Here is a 22,198-nt window from a genome sequence, read left to right on the forward strand (position 1 = left end):
TTGTGGCATTGTGAAGCCGCACTCCTTGCCCAGTCCCTAATCGACTGGTTACCACGGATCGCAGTGAGTAATACCATGTCAGCATTCTACTTCGTGTCTTATCCGCAACTCTAGAGGCACACCTGGTATTTACTGCCTAATTTGACAAGTGCTGGAGCGCGGCCATTGCTGTTGTGTTATTCCATGCGCCGGTACGCTTCATTCTGTTGTTTGGCAGCGCTTGCGCTGGAGCGGTAATATTTATTTGGTATCCACGCGCAGGAGCACTGCTTTTATTGTTTGGGTGCACACTCGCTGGCTTGCATCTTTCTCCCACTGTCTTGATCTCTCTCTCTCACTCTTTGTCGCATTCTCCCCTCCCTCTCTCAGCACCTCATAATCGCTCTCATCTCCACTCGCTCTATATATCCCTCCACCTTTCTTTCTCCCTCTCTCAATGTTTCTCTTTATTATGCACCTATCTATAGCTATTTGCCTCTTTCTCTATCCTCACTCCATTCTTTTCTTACATATCACATCTTTGTCTGTCTATAAATCTTGCTTGCCCTCTCCCTCTAAGGTTCACAATCTCTGTCTTTTTCTGTAATCACCATCTCTATCCCTGTTTCTCTCTCACATGCACTCTCTTTCTCTCTCTTCCCCTCCCGCTGCTTTTCTCTCTCCTCTTTCAAACCACATCTCTCGCTCTCTAATGCCCCCTCTTTTTTTACCTCATTCTTACTTCCTTATCCACTTTCTGTTTCTCTCACACTTTTATTTAGAAAATTCAACACATATGAAAACGACAGCAAAGATGTTCTCTCCGTCATATTAACCGCATGCGTGCGGCGGCTATTTTTGCACTGCGCGGCTTTTTTCAAAAAGCCACGTTACATGACGAGCTGAGCTCGTCATGAGCGTGCGAGCGGCACAACTCATGACGAGCTCAGCTCGTCATGAGCGCAGGAGGGGTTAAAGCTGTAATTGAGTCCTTTCTGCTCTTTGCTTTAAAGTAAAATGCTGTTACTTTTCTTTCATTAAATCATCAAAATGCATTTAACCATGAATATATACAAAACGCTCCAATGTACGTGTTTGTTCAGCTTTGTGAAGATGTATTTGGTCAAGCACCTATGTTGCAGTGACATGATTCGCCATTTTCCTCTTTCAGCACTGCTCAGTTTTTATGAGCTGCTTTTGGTCCTCTCTGGATAAACACAAAGATTAAAGTTCAAAGTCTAAGACCTCGTTACAAAAAACATTCGATGTCAAAGCGGCTGCTGCCAACCCGTTTGCTGATAGAACAAGCATTGGTAATGCATCGGTTTCGCCTAAGTAATACAGAAAGACCTGTTTTCATCAATCATCATCCGGTAGAGGGAAAGAGTTCCCTGACAGATAACACAGAAGTGGAGAGGATGTGGCGTAGCAGCCAGAGCGGCTGACTTGAGAACTGGGAATTCCGCTACCAGTCTCGGTGGTGCCGCGCAACATCCTGTGATTCTATGCAAATCACTTAAACGCCCCAGGTGATAAATTGTTATATAAATATGCTGCAAGGGTAAAAGGCAAAACGTTATGAAAATTTAATTCCACCAAAGCAGATGTTAACAGTATTTTTGCAGCGGGAAACTGATGAGAGAAGCAGATGAGGAACAAGCCTTGGTAAATGCAGGAACATATGCTACAGCCAATAGAAATGGAGAAAAGGTCAGTGGCATGCAAGGAACCAATGAGAAGCCAGGAAAGAGAGGAGGCGGGATGTAAGTCCCTTTTAAGATTCATACTGAATACAACAGATTTCACAAGCACAGCCCAAGCAATGTGAGGGCGAAACCTAAAAAGGTCACCGTATAGTTTAGATTTGTAAAACAATGTATTTTGATGGAAGATGAAAAAAGGCATATTAGCGTGACGACTGACACCCAGATGCCTGCATTTGATTTAGTACAGTATATTCGGAGCCCTGGGCAGCGTCCACGGACCTGCAATGCATATTCCAAGGAATGATCCTCAATCACTGAAGGTTTTACTGTCATCTAAAGTTTGTGTCTCACAACAATGCCATCAACGCAACGTTTTCCCTAAACAAATCTCTAGATTTGTATCATAATTTCATCTAGCCATTATGTGTGCCCCCATGCCCCCCACGCACACACACTTTAAAACAACTTTCTGGCTGCGTCTACCTTAGAAGACGAGGCTCTAAGAATCATAGCAGCCTGAGGGATATTGTCCACATTACCCCGGAATCCTCACTTTTTTTTTAAACAAAACCTACCTGCTTGCTGATATACCAAGCATACATCCTGCTGAATGAAGGTTTTGATGCATTCATTAATCAATGCTACACCATTCTTTATTGCTATGCAACTGCTCACCAAGCTACAACTTAAAACCCAAAACAGCTCATTATTAATCACATAGGCATTACCAATCCTTGTGTTACCGGGACTGGTTTTTCAGTGGCGCTGCAATATCGGCACCCGTAACAAAGGCAGCAGAGCTTCAGAATTTAGTATTGCACCCCCGCCCGCCCCACCCGACCCCCCACCTGCTGGTCGGACAAAATTGCCAGGGCTGCTTTGGGTTTCCAGTCGGGCCCTGGTTAAAACACATAATGAACAGGGCACGAGTCGGGGTACATGCGGGTGGACGGCGTACCCCCACTTTTTTCACAGGGTGGACGCCATTAACCCTGCCAAGAAGTTGGGCCCCACTGAAAAGACGCTGAATTCGTCCCGGTGTAATTTCCAAACACTGAGACACTTTCAGCAGCACGTTGTTATCTGCTTTCCATCTACAACAAGGTGCAGGCAGGGATGGGGTTTTCTCATTTCAGACTCCTGCTGGGCCCATAACAAAGGCCGAGTCTCAGGGGTCATCAGGCCTCCTTTTGTTGGAGTCTCCTGGCTGGCAGCAGTCAGGAGCCTCACACCTGATGCAAATGAAGGTGGAGGGGAAACAAAGGCTCACACCGTGTTAGCACTTCACACATGCTTTAAAGATGAAGCTTTTCACTTTGTCAGGCCGTTTAGGAGATTTGCATTCACTGTAAGAACGTCAGATGTGTTGATCTTTCCCAGAATTTGCACAAAATAAATAGCATTTATATAGCGCTTACTACCCCTGAGCAGGCGTTGTAATAATTTAAATATCACTTTTTCTTTTAAAGCACTATGGCTAGAGAAAGCTTAATGCTGACAAAAGGTAACATTGTTTTATGTGTAGCGTACAAAAGTGTGAATCTTCTGCCTAAATCAGGAGGGTTTGCAAGTATACTCGAAATGTGCTCAAAGGTACACATGGTAGACCTGCTAAACATATATGTGAGGGCTTAAGATCTGAAGTCACTTCTTGTGAAGCCAGTTCCTGTGCTGTCAAGCGCAGTCATGTCACGCGCCGCGATGTCACGCGCTGCAATGTCAAGTGCTGCGATGTCACGCGCTGCGATGTCACCTGCTGCGATGTCACTTGCATACTGATTAACTAGGTTACTTCCCCCACTTCTTTTTTTATGACATGTGCCCTGATAATGAAGTGCACCCTTGTACAGAGAGCTCAGCTGAAACCAGTAAAGTAAGAATGTCATTAACACATGTAAATCAGCTGCACCCCTGGGAGGGGCTGCAAGCACATCCTGCGAGCGAGGCACTTCCAGGCACTTTGCTTTTTCAAGGAGACGTGTCTGAGCAGACAGGAGATGGCCCGACCATCTGGTTTCCCGCTGTTTAGCAATAGACATCAGGGGCTGTATTATGCATTGTGATTGTTTGCATCCTAAAAAGGTGCGCTGGGCGCAAACAAGCACAATGCGCACTATTATGATTTATGAGAGGCCCTGGGGCAGCTGCGAACACGCGCTGCTCTGGGGGCAGCGCATTCATGTGAAAACACGGAGCAGCTGCTCCTCCTGAGGGCTTGTTTGACTCTGCACCAGCGTCTCTAGAGTCAAAGGAATTCCCTCATTTGCATAGGGCACGCCCCCATTCAAATGAGTGAGCATCCTCTGAAGGTAGCGCTGGCGCTTTAAGTGGGCCATCGCAATCTGTATTATAGAAGGGGACGCACAAGCATCTGTGCCCCTTTCTATAATACCAAGGTGCCCCGGGAGCGGGCAAAGCAGGTGCAAATGCTAGTTGAGCCTCCGGGGCACTGATTGTAATACGGCCCCAGGAGCGGATAAGGTGCCGCCTTTTCATTATCGCTTCACAAGACACTAAAGTGTTTGCGGGACTTCTCAGAAAAGTGGAGTGGTGTGGCTCACTGGTTAGAGGCGGCAGACCCGTAAGCAGAGAACGGCCCGAGATCAGGGTTCAATTCCCGACGCGGCAGGGTCGTGGACCAGGGTCAAAACGGACTCGATAATTCTCGCCTCTGTGCCTACTCTAACCAGGGAACACACTCGGCAACTCTGGGCATTAAGCTTGCCTCATCTCTACAACGGCCCCCCACAGACGCCGGGGATGCCTGGTTTCACCTTGGAGATACCCAGAAAGGGACCATCTCACAGGGAAAACCAGGACGGGTTCCGCAGCGGTCTTCAGCGCCAGGATACTCCATGGAGTCGCAGTGCACTTTACAAGTACACCCACATTTACATTTACAGAGGTGGGGCCTGCCTAGGAAACCAGAGGCAGCCCTGCCAAAAAAAACGTAAAGCAGCCGGCTCCCTTCCTCACTCCACCAACCATTCTTTCTCTTTCCCCTCTCGGGTCGCAGCTGCATGTTCCCCTAGCCCACACTTCCTTTCTGTTTTTGGAGCCCCAAAGCTGCCGCCATTAATCCTAAGGAGCCGTGGGGATCGGCGGCACTCCCTGCAGCCTCCTGATCCGTAAAGCACCTGTTGCCCATGCCTCTCTTGTGCCTCACCTCCACCGCTGTTGGCTTGACTGTCTCTTCCTGACAGGAGTGGCACTGGGAGAAAAACAAACACTGCACCTTCCAACACACAATATGTGGAAAATGACAATGTATATGTACATAAGCGGCGTTCATTTATGTTCACCCTCGCCACTGTTGAAAGTAAAGCGAAAGTCACGAAACAGTGGCCACGCCATCTTGTCGCCTTTTTAGGCCCCATCACGAACATAGATAGCAGCCATTTTGTGTGTCATGACCTCTCTGCCCACTGCCAAGAGCCTGCGCGTCTCTCCCCCTCACTCCCCAGCCTCGCAAGTATTCCCCCGCGCCCTGACAGCCCCCGGTCTCTCCTGCTTGGGTCATAAACGCACCTCTAAACACGACCCTGTCTCAGAGCCACATCCCGTGCTGAAACCCCTGGCCCCTCGCTCTTTCATCCCACCCTTAGAACAGGCCCTTTTATAACCCCTTCCTCCTTGCCCGATTGTCCGGCCTGATCCCAGGCCATCACTTAGCCCAACAGATGCAGTTTATTGCCCCTACAGTAGGACCTCGCCTCACTTCAAAGGAACGGGGATTAATCAATGCCCTCACACCCTTAGATCCGACCGATCACCTGCATTTCTGTTCCCAGCGGAATGTCCAGCTGCGCGATAGCCATCATGCTGAGATTAGGGGTGGGGACTCCTACTGTAGATATGTGTGGGAACGGGCCTGAACCGGGGATTCCAAAGATGCCTTTTCCATACTTCAAAGCAATACCACGGATGTCACAAATGTAATAAGTGGGAACCTTCATCTAATTTGGACCTATCGGAGCGCAAGACATGTTGTTTTAAAAGAGGGAAAACGGGTGGAACAGTAACTCTTTTTTCAGCGGTGAGGCAATGTAGCCATGAACGTTTAGATATCAGGTACGTGTGGGTTAAGGAGAACAGTTTATTTATGAATTGCGAAGGACCTGGGGCCTCTTTTAGTGGCTCCTAGATAGGGCTGTTCAGGTTAAACACCGTTCGTTTTAAACGTGATACAAGGTAGGATTCACTGTTTGTTTTCTGTTATACGTATGATTACAGTTCATGGTACAAAATATAGTGTTTATATCATCTGATATACTTGGTTTTCACGTATTTTGATAGAATATTGCTAAAAAAAGTTTAAACTGAGTTTGAAAAAATGGGTGGATGTTATCAGGATAAGGGGTGGCTTAGCGCGCTAATGCAGCATGATACAGTGCGCAAACAACAGGGGTTCGAGTCTGAGGTTGCACTTTTATGTTAACATGTGGAGTTTCATTGAGAATAGATTGGGATGTCTTTTTTAGGAGGAACAAGGGATAAATAAGGTCGGACATGCTTAAATAATGTTAATTGTATCTACAGGGATTAACAGCCTGGTAATCATGTTGCATTTTTATAACTTACAGTGACCCCCGAAGAAGGGCTGGATGCCCGAAATGCATTGGGTTTTGAGATAATAAATATTGCCTGAAATGAACTCACGTCTTCTTCATATTCTTGGTCTAAGTCCTGGTGACACCATGAGAATATTAGAAATTTGGAAATTAACGTGTACACGAAGTGCGTTGTCTCGTTTGTGGAAGATTTGGAACACAGATGATGAATATTGGATCACTATGGACAAATGTGGAATAAGTTTAAATGAATATTTGTAAATAGGTATAGCCCAAAGTGGCGTTTCGCTGTGCTTTTCTGGGGACTGGAGACAGTCCCACCTCTTTTGACAAATGTAATAAAGCCATAAAACTGTGTATAAGAGGCCAGGCCTCAGAGATGCGGTTAGAGCACCTCGAGAAGATACCCTGTTGTCTGATTTGACGTGTTCTGCTCCGTCGGAATAAACTCCTGTTTCCTGTCTTCCAGTCTCCAGCGCCTGCCTCTTTATTTGGTAACAGTAAGTTGGGTGAGAGGCGGCTAACGCCGGGCAAATCTTGAAAAGGGGTAATCGACCTGATCTGCCTGACCCTTTTTCATCAATTGGCGTCCCAAACGTGGGGCCCATCAGCGACACGTGGATCCAGTGGGAGAGGTCCCAACGACAGAGTGAACGACTGCAACGATCGGGAAGAGCTCCTGCCCGATAGACCCTTGTCTGGCAGCCGATCATCCAAACTTCACTGGTTCCGAGCAGACCTCTCTCGAGTGATCTACGGTCCTGACTGGGAACCATCAGGAGTGCCACAGCAATTACGGAGAATAGAGGACGATCGGGCGCTGGAAGCGGAAGACGAGAAACTGTCCATACGGTCCGGGTAAGGTCGTGTAACACGACGAATTGCGAATTGATTGCTTGATTGTCATTGGAAAATACTAGTATTACGCATTTGATTGTTTTGTCCCGAGAGATTCTCTGTCTACAAACGGGGAAGGATAGGAGTATTCTCCCTTTGCAGATAGTGAAGGGTGGGTAGCGCAGGCTTTTGCCCCCGTTGTAACCCGTCGCGCCTACTTCCCTCTCCATTTGATTGATTGTTATCCAAGCATTTATTGTTTTGGAATTGGTTCTCTTTGGATCATTCTCTATTTGCAAACAAGCACAGAGTCGCAATACTCTGTTTAGTCTTTGCACATAGTGAAGGATAGGTAACGCAGGCTTTTGCCCCCGTTGTAATCCGTCGTGCCTATTTTTATCCCTCATTGATTGATTGTTTGACCGAACATTGATCGTTCGGAATTGGTTCTCTGAAAGGATCTTCTCTGCCTACAAACAGGGAGGAACAGGAAGATCTCTCTCTTTGCAGATAGTGAAGGGTAGGTAGCGCAGGCTTTTGCCCCCGTTGTAACCCGTCGCGCCTATTTTTATTCCTCATATTGATTGATTGATTATTTGTCCGAACACTGACAGTTTGGAATTGGTTCTCTCTTTGGGTATTCCCTATTTGCGAACACTGTAGAATAGAAATATTCTACCTAGTCTCCGCAAAGTAGTGAAGGATAGGTAGTGCAGACTTTTGTCCCCATTGTAACCCGTCATGCCTATCTTCCCCCCATTGTTCAGTAGTTGGTTCAGCCCGGACCATTTATTAGAGGTAGATCATCTGGCTCCACCGGAGGACACCCCTAATAAAATAGAAACATTAGGAACAACCCCTCAGGAGAAATATGAAACTAGTGAGAAGAGCCGAACTCAACGCCATGATGACTGCAAGACAGCCCGGCTCCACCGCCCACCCCGCCCAAATAACGACAAACCCTACGCAAATATTATAAATATACAACACTCCAGCAAAGTAACATGTTAAAACGTTTTATTGTACAACTATATATTAAGCAACTATTTACATGGCAAACGGCTGCAACCACAAACCCACAATGCATTTCGCCGTCTGCTTGACGCCGTTCCTGTCCCTCCTTCCTCAAAGTAGCAATGTTGGGCTACTTTGGGCTACTTTTTAGTAGGTTTTTGGGCGTTAGAAAGTCTACAAAAGCCATCAGCTGGCGAGGTAGCGTCGGTGGCGGCCTGGGGTGGAGGACCATTGCGCAAATAGCCCGGAGGCGACACCACCCGCCGAGGTCTGCCCCAGGATGTACCAGCGTTCCGCTCGACGAGCCCCGCGGTTGGCTGACCAGGGGACCCGCTCCTGTGGCCATGGCAAAGAGCGGCTGGCCGCCATCGGCCGGAGAAGTCGTGGGGAGAATGGCCCGGCCCGGAATGTTCTGGTCTCCCTATACTCCTCTTCTTCCGGCGCCTTGCAGGCCACGGGGGGGGGGGGGGGGATGTCTTGCTTATGCCTCCGACCCCCCCCCTCTTTCATCGCCTGGTCCAGCCATAACGAATGTCAGCGAGACGGCGTGGGGTGCACTGGGAGGAAGAGGCGGCGCGGACGAGCCTCTCCCACCTCCCCAGGTGGAGGCCCCTCAGCTGCACCCCCAACGCTCCACTCACCCGACAAGGGTTCGTCCACTCTTGCGGTGCAGTGACGCTCCACTCACCCGACAAGGGTTCGTCCACTCTTGCAGTGCAGCGACGCTCCACTCACCCCGCAGGGTCTCATCCACTGTGGCGGTGCAACAACGCTTGGCCCGACAGGATGGAGTCCGTCTGCTCTTGCGACCCAGTGACTGCCGGTAGCTGCAGAACTCCTAAAAATGGTGGTCGACTCTGCAGGAATGGGCCTGGCGTGAAAAGATGGCCTGGTTGCCTGTCAACCAGAAAATGGGCCCCCGTCCAGAAGCGTTCTCCTCAGCTTTGAAGATTCTATGAGACCTGCAGGGGCCCCAGGCCCCACGATGGGGAACGACTGCCATGATTGCCCGCAGAACGACCAAGACGTAGCCACGAGACGTTGGCGCCCTCATGCTGACGCCAGCCTCAGTTTGAATGACCAAAAATACTGCAGACTATCGATTTGATCAGTTCCGGTGGAACACCAGTATGACCCGGTAGGAAAGATTGTTGCCCCCCCCCCTTTTTTTTGATTGATGGTTCATGTCACCGGTCCCTTCTGTTGCCCTTTAACGAAACTTTTGGACTGCCGAAAGAGGCTCTGGTCCAACCATGAGTTGGTGGAGACATTTTGACTATACATGGACCTGCCTGACCCCACCCAAAATGGCGCCGGTACAAACGAAACTCGCAACTCCCTGTTGTGTTCCGGATGCTCAGCCTTGATATCATGGGATATGTATGCAGTTTTTGAAGCGCATGGCGGGAGGGGATGGGTACTGATTGAACATTCGGACAATGAATTGATATTAAGTTCTGACGCGTCATTGATTACAGTATTATTGAAAGTTCGAATTTCCGACACTTATGGTACTTGCCCACAATGAATTTTCGATATGATATTATTGCACTTATCGTACCTTTATGAAATCAACGACTACCGACTCCGTTACGTTTTCCTCAAATAAATATGCCCTCATGTACAGTTCCAGTCTGCTCCGTGGCCGGCCCACGTGGTTGTAGGCCCGCATTTGTACGCCAACACTTTGAAATAAAAGTTTTTTTTGTGAAAAGCAAACATAGTTGTAGCACTTGGATTGGTAAGTTTCGAATAAATGGCCATTGTTTCCGATATACGTAAAATACAGGTGCAATAAAGCAATTCGATTACTTAAAGGTTAAAAAAAGCAAAGTACACAGAAATATTGCAAATGTGAATGGTCCAGGTTTGTTGCGTGTGTTTTTTTTTGCTTTTGTGCAACGTAAAGCAATCGATAAAGGTCCCGGTATTTAGCCTTTACTTTATATGCCACATATATCAGGGAAGTTGTTTCAGATGCCCCTAAGCCACTCCGAAGGAATGCTACCTAGCCCCTCTAATTTCCGTGCACCCCCACTTTACACTGACTGCCCTTTTGTTTTGACCCTCCCCTACACACGATCCGCAATACCACACTTGGGCGATCTATGCAATACACAGTCCATCAATGATTATCTCTCCCGCACTACCAGTCCCTCTGGGCTTAAAACGCCGAGATGAAAGGGACTGCATCCCGTGGGGATAGGTCAAGTATGTGGTAAGTAAAAGCCTTTTCGGGTTTATGTGCGCGGATGTGTTTTAAAACGCTGCCCCCACCCCTTCTTTTCCCCTTCTTTCTGCAGGTCACATCGGAACATCGATTAAAGAATGGAGAAGACCTAAACAACACGCCATGGTTCCGCGGGGAAAAATTATATATTATCCATGGGGACTGCCCCTGAGAACGTGACGAATTTGTGTGATATGAATGCGCGCGTGTATGCCCGGATGTGTATAACTCGACTGGATACACGTTGCACACGTTTGACTTGATAAGAAAGATGTTTTTGAGTGATGATCGAACGGCCGATGGAATGGGGAAACGGGGTCTAAACATGGTGCTTATACACGACGAACAAACAAAGATATAACACTCCCTTACTTCGAAACGACTGTCTCTCTCTCTCTCTCTCTGAACCCAGCGACTGGAAGGGTGGCCTGAAGCAGAAACTTGGGGAGTTATTTCAGTATGACAAAAATATGACTCCAACCGGCACCCCAAATAATGCAACCAAGAATGACGTGCACCTATGAGTAGATTCATACGGTAACTAAATAGGGGAAGGTTCAGGAATATTCCGGGGAGAGGTTTACCCAAGTACCCTCCTCCTGGAAGACTAGGAATATTGCCAATGCTTAAGATTTACCACCTCCTTCTTGCACCCTCATAGACGTGAAACTCAAAGCTGCCCATTGTTCTCCCGACTGACACCCTCCGTTGCCTCAGCCTGGATACCCATTCGATAAAAACGATTCGAAGATCCCACCGTGAGTATTAGCCCGACCAGGTTAGTTCCCGAACAATTGACAAAGGTTTAAGTATTTGCAACCGAGGTCAACAGCAAAAGACAGCCAGGTGAATTAAATAGGATACTAAGGATGCGCAGCATGCAGGAGGAAATCTCTTTGGCCAAGTACTGCTCTATGTTGTGTCTTGGGTTTTTGTATATAATACATGTACTACCCCCCGCCTGAATTCATGTGTACGTAGTGTATGGATTTACGTCGTCCCTCAGTCTGTGTTTCTATATAACATGACCCCTACTGTTTTGTGTTGTGTGCGCACTAAATGGCCTATTATTGTACACGTTTCTCTCTCTCTTTCTCTCTCTCCATGTCGTACGTGTACCGAATAGGTCATTTAAAATGCGGACGACTCTCCCTCCGAGGGTCCCCCTGTTCCCTCTTCCTTTGTGTGGTAACGTTGTGCCCCGCCGGCACGAGCCTAATTGGTTTTCGAACACAAAGTTGTTCGGCAAATTGACAGAAACTAAAACAATTGTAATTTGCCATATTACTACCTCTCCTTTCTGTAAAATGATGGAACTTGAATTGGCTATGAAGGAAAGGACAGGTAAGACGAATGATGTCCCCTAATCTGGCCTCTTTATAGGAGGACTATATGTCAGTGGCTTTCTGTTCTCAGTTCGTTAGAAACACGATCCCCAATGCCCAGATTGCCCCACCTCACTGCACCCAAACACGGATGTCCAAAACGTCCCCGTTCCTCCCGATTGACCCCAGCTCCATATCCCGAAGTATAACTGATGGCCCTGATTAACTGTTGCCCCCCGAGAAAAGAATGTTTAGCCTCTACCCCTCTCTCATGATGATGGAAGACTGCCAGGGCTTGGGTTAGAGAGACGAGTCTCTACCGAAGGATCCGATTTCGAGTTTGAGGGAATACACAGTTGATAGGAGTCTGACCTCTCTCTTTATACGTCATGAATGAACGCCAAATAGACTTAGTATGAACTCAGTAGACATGACTGTATACATGCTCCACAGTGATAACTTCTGACCGTGACCGATGAACGTACCCCCAACTACTTAGATTTGGGGCGGAATTGAAATGTATAAATGTCCTCTCCTGCCAGTTCTCTAAAACCTGTTTTTTTTACCCATTCAAAGATACACAGTCACCGGAGGAGAGGGGCCGGACGTGACGCACAACCTGGCCGCAGATCATGAGGCACGTGTGACCTCGACCTAAGGTGGAGCCGCAGAGCAACGGGACGCGGGACGAGGCACCACTCTCAAACGGGGAAAATGAAAGGATGGAGGGCTGCCTTGAAGCCCTCTGCTTGTTGACCCACGCGTGCCAGAAGTCCCCGCCCCTTTGAGCCCGATTGATGGACCTGCCTGCTCATCACCCTTTGCTCCCTTGGTTTGTCTCGAAGATCTGGTCCCACTCCGCCCTCTCTTCCCTCGATTATCCGACAAACCCCCCCCCCCCTTTTTCTTTTCACGTGGATTTTGACTCAGAGAAGAAGAACAGCATTTAGGTAGAGTAGGGTTTGCCGCGGAAGGAGAAAGAAATGCAGGTGCTCAGCATGAGGCACCCTTAAAAAGATTAGTTAGGAAACAGGACTGTGGTCTAACAGCAGAGGACAGATCGCACCCTGCGACGTGTAAAGAAGGATCCGAGCTGGACCTATAGCTCCACCGCCGGTGCTCAACAGCGCCAACGGAAGAAAACGAACTACCAGAGCCTACCAGTGATGGCTCGCTACTAAAAAGACACTGTGGCGAAGACCCCCCCCTTTTTCTGAACTTTCTACCCCCCCTTTCTGACTAATTGCTTGTATTGGACTAAATCCCTCCCTCAACCACTTTTGTTGCCTTCAAAATGTTTCATCGGTCACTTTTAAACACGACAAATGTAAATTCATATGTATTCCACCTCGTATGTCGCATCGGCTACACATAGTTATATGCAATCCGCCAGTACTGACAAACGCTATCTCATTGACCATATGTACACCCTGTTAGTTATGATAAACACGGAAATGAACTGACTTATGTTAAAAAGCGGCGACTGTGGAAAATGACAATGTATATGTACATAAGCGGCGTTCATTTATGTTCACCCTCGCCACTGTTGAAAGTAAAGCGAAAGTCACGAAACAGTGGCCACGCCATCTTGTCCCCTTTTTAGGCCCCATCACGAACATAGATAGCAGCCATTTTGTGTGTCATGACCGCTCTGCCCACTGCCAATAGCCTGCACGTCTCTCCCCCTCACTCCCCAGCCTCGCAAGTATTCCCCCGCGCCCTGACAGCCCCCGGTCTCTCCTGCTTGGGTCATAAACGCACCTCTAAACACGACCCTGTCTCAGAGCCACATCCCGTGCTGAAACCTCTGCCCCCTCACTCTTTCATCCCACCCTTAGAACAGGCCCTTTGATAACCCCTTCCTCCTTGCCCGATTGTCCGGCCTGATCCCAGGCCATCACTTAGCCCAACAGATGCAGTTTATTGCCCCTACAGTAGGACCTCGCCTCACTTCAAAGGAACGGGGATTAATCAATGCCCTCACACCCTTAGATCCGACCGATCACCCGCATTTCTGTTCCCAGCGGAATGTCCAGCTGCGCGATAGCCATCATGCTGAGATTAGGGGTGGGGACTCCTACTGTAGATATGTGTGGGAACGGGCCTGAACCGGGGATTCCAAAGATGCCTTTTCCGTACTTCAAAGCAACACTGTTTCTATTTCCCCGTCACTCATTTATTTAATCGGCGGCAGTTAGCCACGGCATAATCACAATACAAAATAAAACAAGCATTTGCAGTCCAATAGGTCTCGTATTACTAAAAGTTTGCGCTATTGGCATTGCAACCAATCATGCAACGCCAATAGCTGAAACTATCAGTAATGCAAGATCTATTGCATTGCAAATGCTTGTTTATATTGGAGGCACAAAGAGACAAATGGGATTATTTTTAAGCCCTTTCCCATTATTTGCACTCACCCAGTCTGTAGCCTTCAGTGAGGCCCTCCTTCTTTGCTATCTGGCTGGCGATTACCAGCAAGTACCCCAGGAGCTGAAAATACAGAGGAAAAGAAGCATTTTTATGTAGTTACTTCACTCCCCAGTGCTCTCCCGCAAAGGCGTTCAGTGGAACTATCGTACATTCCTCCCACCCATAGCAGGGATGAAGGTGGAGGGGAGATGCATTTATCACAACCCAGGATCTAAATGTCACCGAGGTACTTTCACCCCATCCCAGGGCTCTCAGTGGCACTGAGGTACATTCACCCCCACCCAGGGCTCTCAATGACACTGAGGCACATTCACCCGCACCCATGGCTCTCAATGACACGGAGGCACATTCACCCGCACCCAGGGCTCTCAATCACACTGAGGCACATTCACCCCCACCCAGGGCTCTCAGTGACACAGAGGTACATTCACCCCCACCCTGGGCTCTCAATGACACTGAGGCACATTCACCCCCACCCAGGGCTCTCAATGACACTGAGGCACATTCACCCCCACCCAGGGTCTCAATGACACTGAAGCACATTCACCCCCACCCGGGGTCTCAATGACACTGAAGCACATTCACCCCCACCCAGGGCTCTCAATCACACTGAGGCACATTCACCCGCACCCAGGGCTCTCAATGACACTGAGGCACATTCACCCCCACCCAGGGCTCTCAATCACACTGAGGCACATTCACCCGCACCCAGGGCTCTCAATCACACTGGGGCACATTCACCCCACCCAGGGCTCTCAATCACACTGAGGAACATTCACCCCCACACAGGGCTCTCAGTGACACTGAGGCACATTCACCCGCACCCAGGGCTCTCAATCACACTGAGGCACATTCACCCCACCCATGGCTCTCAATGACACTGAAGCACATTCACCCCCACCCAGGGCTCTCAGTGACACTGAGGCACATTCACCCACACCCAGGGCTCTCAATCACACTGAGGCACATTCACCCCACCCAGGGCTCTCAATGACACTGAAGCACATTCACCCCCACCCAGGGCTCTCAGTGACACTGAGGCACATTCACCCCCACCCAGGGCTCTCAACCACACTGAGGCACATTCACCCCACCCAGGGCTCTAAATGACACTGAGGCACATTCACCCGCACCCAGGGCTCTCAATGACACTGAAGCACATTCACCCCCACCCAGGGCTCTCAGTGACACTGAGGCACATTCACCCCCACCCAGGGCTATCAGTGACACTGAGGCACATTCACCCCCACCCAGGGCTATCAGTGACACTGAGGCACATTCACCCCCACCCAGGGCTCTCAATGACACTGAGGCACATTCACCCCCACCCAGGGCTCTCAGTGACACTGATGCACATTCACCCCCACCCAGGGCTATCAGTGACACTGAGGCACATTCACCCCCACCCAGGGCTCTCAATGACACTGAGGCACATTCACCCCCACCCGGGCCTCTCAATGACACTGAGGCACATTCACCCCCACCCAGGGCTCTCAATGACACTGAGGCACATTCACCCCCACCCGGGCCTCTCAATGACACTGAGGCACATTCACCCCACCCAGGGCTCTCAATCACACTGAGGCCCATTCACCCGCACCCAGGGCTCTCAATCACACTGAGGCACATTCACCCCACCCAGGGCTCTCAATGACACTGAGGAACATTCACCCCCACACAGGGCTCTCAGTGACACTGAGGCACATTCACCCGCACCCATGGCTCTCAATCACACTGAGGCACATTCACCCGCACCCAGGGCTCTCAATCACACTGAGGCACATTCACCCCACCCAGGGCTCTCAATGACACTGAGGAACATTCACCCCCACACAGGGCTCTCAGTGACACTGAGGCACATTCACCCGCACCCATGGCTCTCAATGACACTGAAGCACATTCACCCCACCCAGGGCTCTCAATGACACTGAGGAACATTCACCCCCACACAGGGCTCTCAGTGACACTGAGGCACATTCACCCCCACCCAGGGCTCTCAATGACACTGAGGCACATTCACCCCCACCCGGGGCTCTCAATGACACTGAGGCACATTCACCCCCACCCAGGGCTCTCAACCACACTGAGGCACATTCACCCCACCCAGGGCTCTAAATGACACTGAGGCACATTCACCCCCACCCGGGGCTCTCAATGGCACTGAGGCACATTCACCCCCACCCAGGGCTCTCAATCACACTGAGGCACATTCACCCGACCCAGGGCTCTCAGTAACACTGGGGTACATTCACCCCCACCCAGGGCTCTCAATGACACTGAGGCACATTCACCCCCACCCAGGGCTCTCAGTGACACTGAGGCACATTCACTCCCACCCAGGGCTCTCAATGACACTGAGGCACATTCACCCCCACCCGGGGCTCTCAATGACACTGAGGTACATTCACCCCCACCCTGGGCTCTCAATGACACTGAGGCACATTCACCCCCACCCGGGGCTCTCAATGACACTGAAGCACATTCACCCCCACCCAGGGCTCTCAATCACACTGAGGCACATTCACCCCACCCAGGGCTCTCAATGACACTGAGGTACATTCACCCCCACCCAGGATCTTCATGTCACCGAGGTACATTCACCCCACCCAGAGCTCTCAATGACACTGAGGCACATTCACCCACACCCAGGGCTCCCAGTGACACCGAGGCACATTCACCCCACCCAGGGCTCTCAGTGACACTGAGGCACATTCACCCCCACTCAGGGCTCTCAAAGACTCTGAGGCACATTCACCCCACCCAGGGCTCTCAATTATACTGAGGCACATTCACCCCCACCCAGGGCTCCCAGTGACACTGAGGCACATTCACCCCCACCCAGGGCTCCCAGTGACACTGAGGCACACTCACCCCCACACAGGGCTCCCAGTGACACTGAGGCACATTCCCCCCACCCAGGGCTCCCAGTGACACTGAGGCACATTCACCCCCACCCAGGGCTCTCAATGACACTGAGGCACTTTCACCCTACCCAGGGCTCTCAATGACACTGAGGTACATTCACCCCCACCCAGGATCTTCATGTCACCGAGGTACATTCACCCCACCCAGAGCTCTCAATGACACTGAGGCACATTCACCCACACCCAGGGCTCCCAGTGACACCGAGGCACATTCACCCCACCCAGGGCTCTCAGTGACACTGAGGCACATTCACCCCCACTCAGGGCTCTCAAAGACTCTGAGGCACATTCACCCCACCCAGGGCTCTCGGTGACACTGAGGTACATTCACTCCCACCCAGGGCTCTCGGTGACACAGAGGTACATTCACTCCCACCCATGGCTCTCAATGACACTGAGGTACATTCACCCCCACCCAGGGCTCTCAGTGACACTGAGGCACATTCACCCCCACTCAGAGCTCTCAATGACACTGAGGCACATTCACCCCCACTCAGGGCTCTCAGTGACACTGAGGCACATTCACCCCCACTCAGGGCTCTCAGTGACACTGAGGCACATTCACACCCACTCAGGGCTCTCAATGACACTGAGGCACATTCACCCCCACCGAGGGCTCTCAATGACACTGAGGCACATTAACCCCCACCCAGGGCTCTCAATGACACTGAGGCACATTCACCCCCACCCAGGGCTCTCAGTGACACTGAGGCACATTCACTCCCACCCAGGGCTCTCAATGACACTGAGGTACATTCACCCCCACCCAGGATCTTCATGTCACCGAGGTACATTCACCCCACCCAGAGCTCTCAATGACACTGAGGCACATTCACCCACACCCAGGGCTCCCAGTGACACCGAGGCACATTCACCCCACCCAGGGCTCTCAGTGACACTGAGGCACATTCACCCCCACTCAGGGCTCTCAAAGACTCTGAGGCACATTCACCCCACCCAGGGCTCTCAATTAAACTGAGGCACATTCACCCCCACCCAGGGCTCCCAGTGACACTGAGGCACATTCGCCCCACCCAGGGCTCTCAGTGACACGGAGGCACATTCGCCCCCACTCAGGGCTCTCAATGACACTGAGGCACATTTACCCCCACCCAGGGCTCTCAGTGACACTGAGGCACATTTACCCCCACCCAGGGCTCTCAGTGACACTGAGACACATTCACCCCGACCCAGGGCTCCCAGTGACACTGAGGCACATTCACCCCCACCCAGGGCTCCCAGTGACACTGAGGCACACTCACCCCCACACAGGGCTCCCAGTGACACTGAGGCACATTCCCCCCACCCAGGGCTCCCAGTGACACTGAGGCACATTCACCCCCACCCAGGGCTCTCAATGACACTGAGGCACTTTCACCCTACCCAGGGCTCTCAATGACACTGAGGTACATTCACCCCCACCCAGGATCTTCATGTCACCGAGGTACATTCACCCCACCCAGAGCTCTCAATGACACTGAGGCACATTCACCCACACCCAGGGCTCCCAGTGACACCGAGGCACATTCACCCCACCCAGGGCTCTCAGTGACACTGAGGCACATTCACCCCCACTCAGGGCTCTCAAAGACTCTGAGGCACATTCACCCCACCCAGGGCTCTCGGTGACACTGAGGTACATTCACTCCCACCCAGGGCTCTCGGTGACACAGAGGTACATTCACTCCCACCCATGGCTCTCAATGACACTGAGGTACATTCACCCCCACCCAGGGCTCTCAGTGACACTGAGGCACATTCACCCCCACTCAGAGCTCTCAATGACACTGAGGCACATTCACCCCCACTCAGGGCTCTCAGTGACACTGAGGCACATTCACCCCCACTCAGGGCTCTCAGTGACACTGAGGCACATTCACACCCACTCAGGGCTCTCAATGACACTGAGGCACATTCACCCCCACCGAGGTCTCTCAATGACACTGAGGCACATTAACCCCCACCCAGGGCTCTCAATGACACTGAGGCACATTCACCCCCACCCAGGGCTCTCAGTGACACTGAGGCACATTCACTCCCACCCATGGCTCTCAGTGACACGGAGGCACATTCACCCCCACTCAGGGCTCTCAATGACACTGAGGCACATTCACCCCCACCCAGGGCTCTCAATGACACTGAGGAACATTCACCCCCACCGAGGGCTCTCAATTAAACTGAGGCACATTCACCCCCACCCAGGGCTCCCAGTGACACTGAGGCACATTCGCCCCACCCAGGGCTCTCAGTGACACGGAGGCACATTCACCCCCACTCAGGGCTCTCAATGACACTGAGGCACATTTACCCCCACCCAGGGCTCTCAGTGACACTGAGGCACATTCACTCCCACCCATGGCTCTCAATGACACGGAGGTACATTCACCCCCAGCCACAGGTCTCAATGACACTGAGGCACATTCACCCCACCCAGGGCTCTCAATGACACTGAGGTACATTCACCCGCACCCATGGCTCTCAATGACACGGAGGCACATTCACCCCCACCCAGGGCTCTCAATCACACTGAGGCACATTCACCCGCACCCAGGGCTCTCAATCACACTGAGGCACATTCACCCCACCCAGGGCTCTCAATCACACTGAGGCACATTCACCCGCACCCAGGGCTCTCAATCACACTGAGGCACATTCACCCCACCCAGGGCTCTCAATGACACTGAGGAACATTCACCCCCACACAGGGCTCTCAGTGACACTGAGGTACATTCACCCGCACCCATGGCTCTCAATGACACTGAAGCACATTCACCCCACCCAGGGCTCTCAATGACACTGAGGAACATTCACCCCCACACAGGGCTCTCAGTGACACTGAGGCACATTCACCCGCACCCAGGGCTCTCAATCACACTGAGGCACATTCACCCCACCCAGGGCTCTCAATGACACTGAAGCACATTCACCCCCACCCAGGGCTCTCGGTGACACTGAGGCACATTCACCCCCACCCAGGGCTCTCAACCACACTGAGGCACATTCACCCCACCCAGGGCTCTAAATGACACTGAGGCACATTCACCCGCACCCAGGGCTCTCAATGACACTGAAGCACATTCACCCCCACCCAGGGCTCTCAGTGACACTGAGGCACATTCACCCCCACCCAGTGCTCTCAGTGACACTGAGGTACATTCACCCCCACCCAGGGCTCTCAATGACACTGAGGCACCTTCACCCCCACCCGGGGCTCTCAATGACACTGAGGCACATTCACCCGCACCCATGGCTCTCAATGACACTGAGGAACATTCACCCCCACCCAGGGCTCCCAATGACACTGAGGAACATTCACCCGCACCCATGGCTCTCAATGACACTGAGGAACATTCACCCCCACCTGAGGGCTCCCAGTGACACTGAGGCACATTCACCCGCACCCATGGCTCTCAATGACACTGAGGCACATTCACCCCCACCCAGGGCTCCCAGTGACACTGAGGCACATTCACTCCCACCCATGGCTCTCAATGACACTGAGGCACATTCACCCCCACCCAGGGCTCTCAGTGACACTGAGGCACATTCACTCCCACCCATGGCTCTCAATGACACTGAGGCACATTCACCCCCACCCAGGGCTCCCAGTGACACTGAGGCACATTCGCCCCACCCAGGGCTCTCAGTGACACGGAGGCACATTCACCCCCACTCAGGGCTCTCAATGACACTGAGGCACATTCACCCCCACCCAGGGCTCTCAATGACACTGAGGAACATTCACCCGCACCCATGGCTCTCAATGACACTGAGGAACATTCACCCCCACCCAGGGCTCCCAATGACACTGAGGAACATTCACCCGCACCCATGGCTCTCAATGACACTGAGGCACATTCACCCCCACCCAGGGCTCCCAGTGACACTGAGGCACATTCACCCCACCCAGGGCTCTCAATGACACTGAGGTACATTCACCCCCACCCAGGATCTTCATGTCACCGAGGTACATTCACCCCACCCAGAGCTCTCAATGACACTGAGGCACATTCACCCACACCCAGGGCTCCCAGTGACACCGAGGCACATTCACCCCACCCAGGGCTCTCAGTGACACTGAGGCACATTCACCCCCACTCAGGGCTCTCAAAGACTCTGAGGCACATTCACCCCACCCAGGGCTCTCAATTAAACTGAGGCACATTCACCCCCACCCAGGGCTCCCAGTGACACTGAGGCATATTCGCCCCACCCAGGGCTCTCAGTGACACGGAGGCACATTCGCCCCCACTCAGGGCTCTCAATGACACTGAGGCACATTTACCCCCACAAAGGGCTCTCAGTGACACTGAGGCACATTTACCCCCACCCAGGGCTCTCAGTGACACTGAGACACATTCACCCCGACCCAGGGCTCCCAGTGACACTGAGGCACATTCACCCCCACCCAGGGCTCCCAGTGACACTGAGGCACACTCACCCCCACACAGGGCTCCCAGTGACACTGAGGCACATTCCCCCCACCCAGGGCTCCCAGTGACACTGAGGCACATTCACCCCCACCCAGGGCTCTCAATGACACTGAGGCACTTTCACCCTACCCAGGGCTCTCAATGACACTGAGGTACATTCACCCCCACCCAGGATCTTCATGTCACCGAGGTACATTCACCCCACCCAGAGCTCTCAATGACACTGAGGCACATTCACCCACACCCAGGGCTCCCAGTGACACCGAGGCACATTCACCCCACCCAGGGCTCTCAGTGACACTGAGGCACATTCACCCCCACTCAGGGCTCTCAAAGACTCTGAGGCACATTCACCCCACCCAGGGCTCTCGGTGACACTGAGGTACATTCACTCCCACCCAGGGCTCTCGGTGACACAGAGGTACATTCACTCCCACCCATGGCTCTCAATGACACTGAGGTACATTCACCCCCACCCAGGGCTCTCAGTGACACTGAGGCACATTCACCCCCACTCAGAGCTCTCAATGACACTGAGGCACATTCACCCCCACTCAGGGCTCTCAGTGACACTGAGGCACATTCACCCCCACTCAGGGCTCTCAGTGACACTGAGGCACATTCACACCCACTCAGGGCTCTCAATGACACTGAGGCACATTCACCCCCACCGAGGGCTCTCAATGACACTGAGGCACATTAACCCCCACCCAGGGCTCTCAATGACACTGAGGCACATTCACCCC

The 22,198-nt window shown here is 51.8% G+C and overlaps 1 protein-coding gene across 2 annotated transcripts in view; it reads right to left on the minus strand.

Moving 5' to 3' along the window:
- Positions 1-22,198, minus strand: part of LOC144817695 (long-chain-fatty-acid--CoA ligase ACSBG2-like) — a 607,186-nt gene that overhangs the window by 502,703 nt on the left and 82,285 nt on the right. For both annotated transcript variants that reach the window (XM_078674444.1, XM_078674445.1), the window contains exon 4: positions 14,083-14,155. In XM_078674444.1, coding sequence (XP_078530570.1) covers positions 14,083-14,155 — 73 coding nt within the window. The remainder of the gene's footprint in view (positions 1-14,082; positions 14,156-22,198) is intronic.

Source organism: Lissotriton helveticus, chromosome 2_1 (genome assembly GCF_964261635.1).
Source record: "Lissotriton helveticus chromosome 2_1, aLisHel1.1, whole genome shotgun sequence".
NCBI lineage: Eukaryota > Metazoa > Chordata > Amphibia > Caudata > Salamandridae > Lissotriton > Lissotriton helveticus.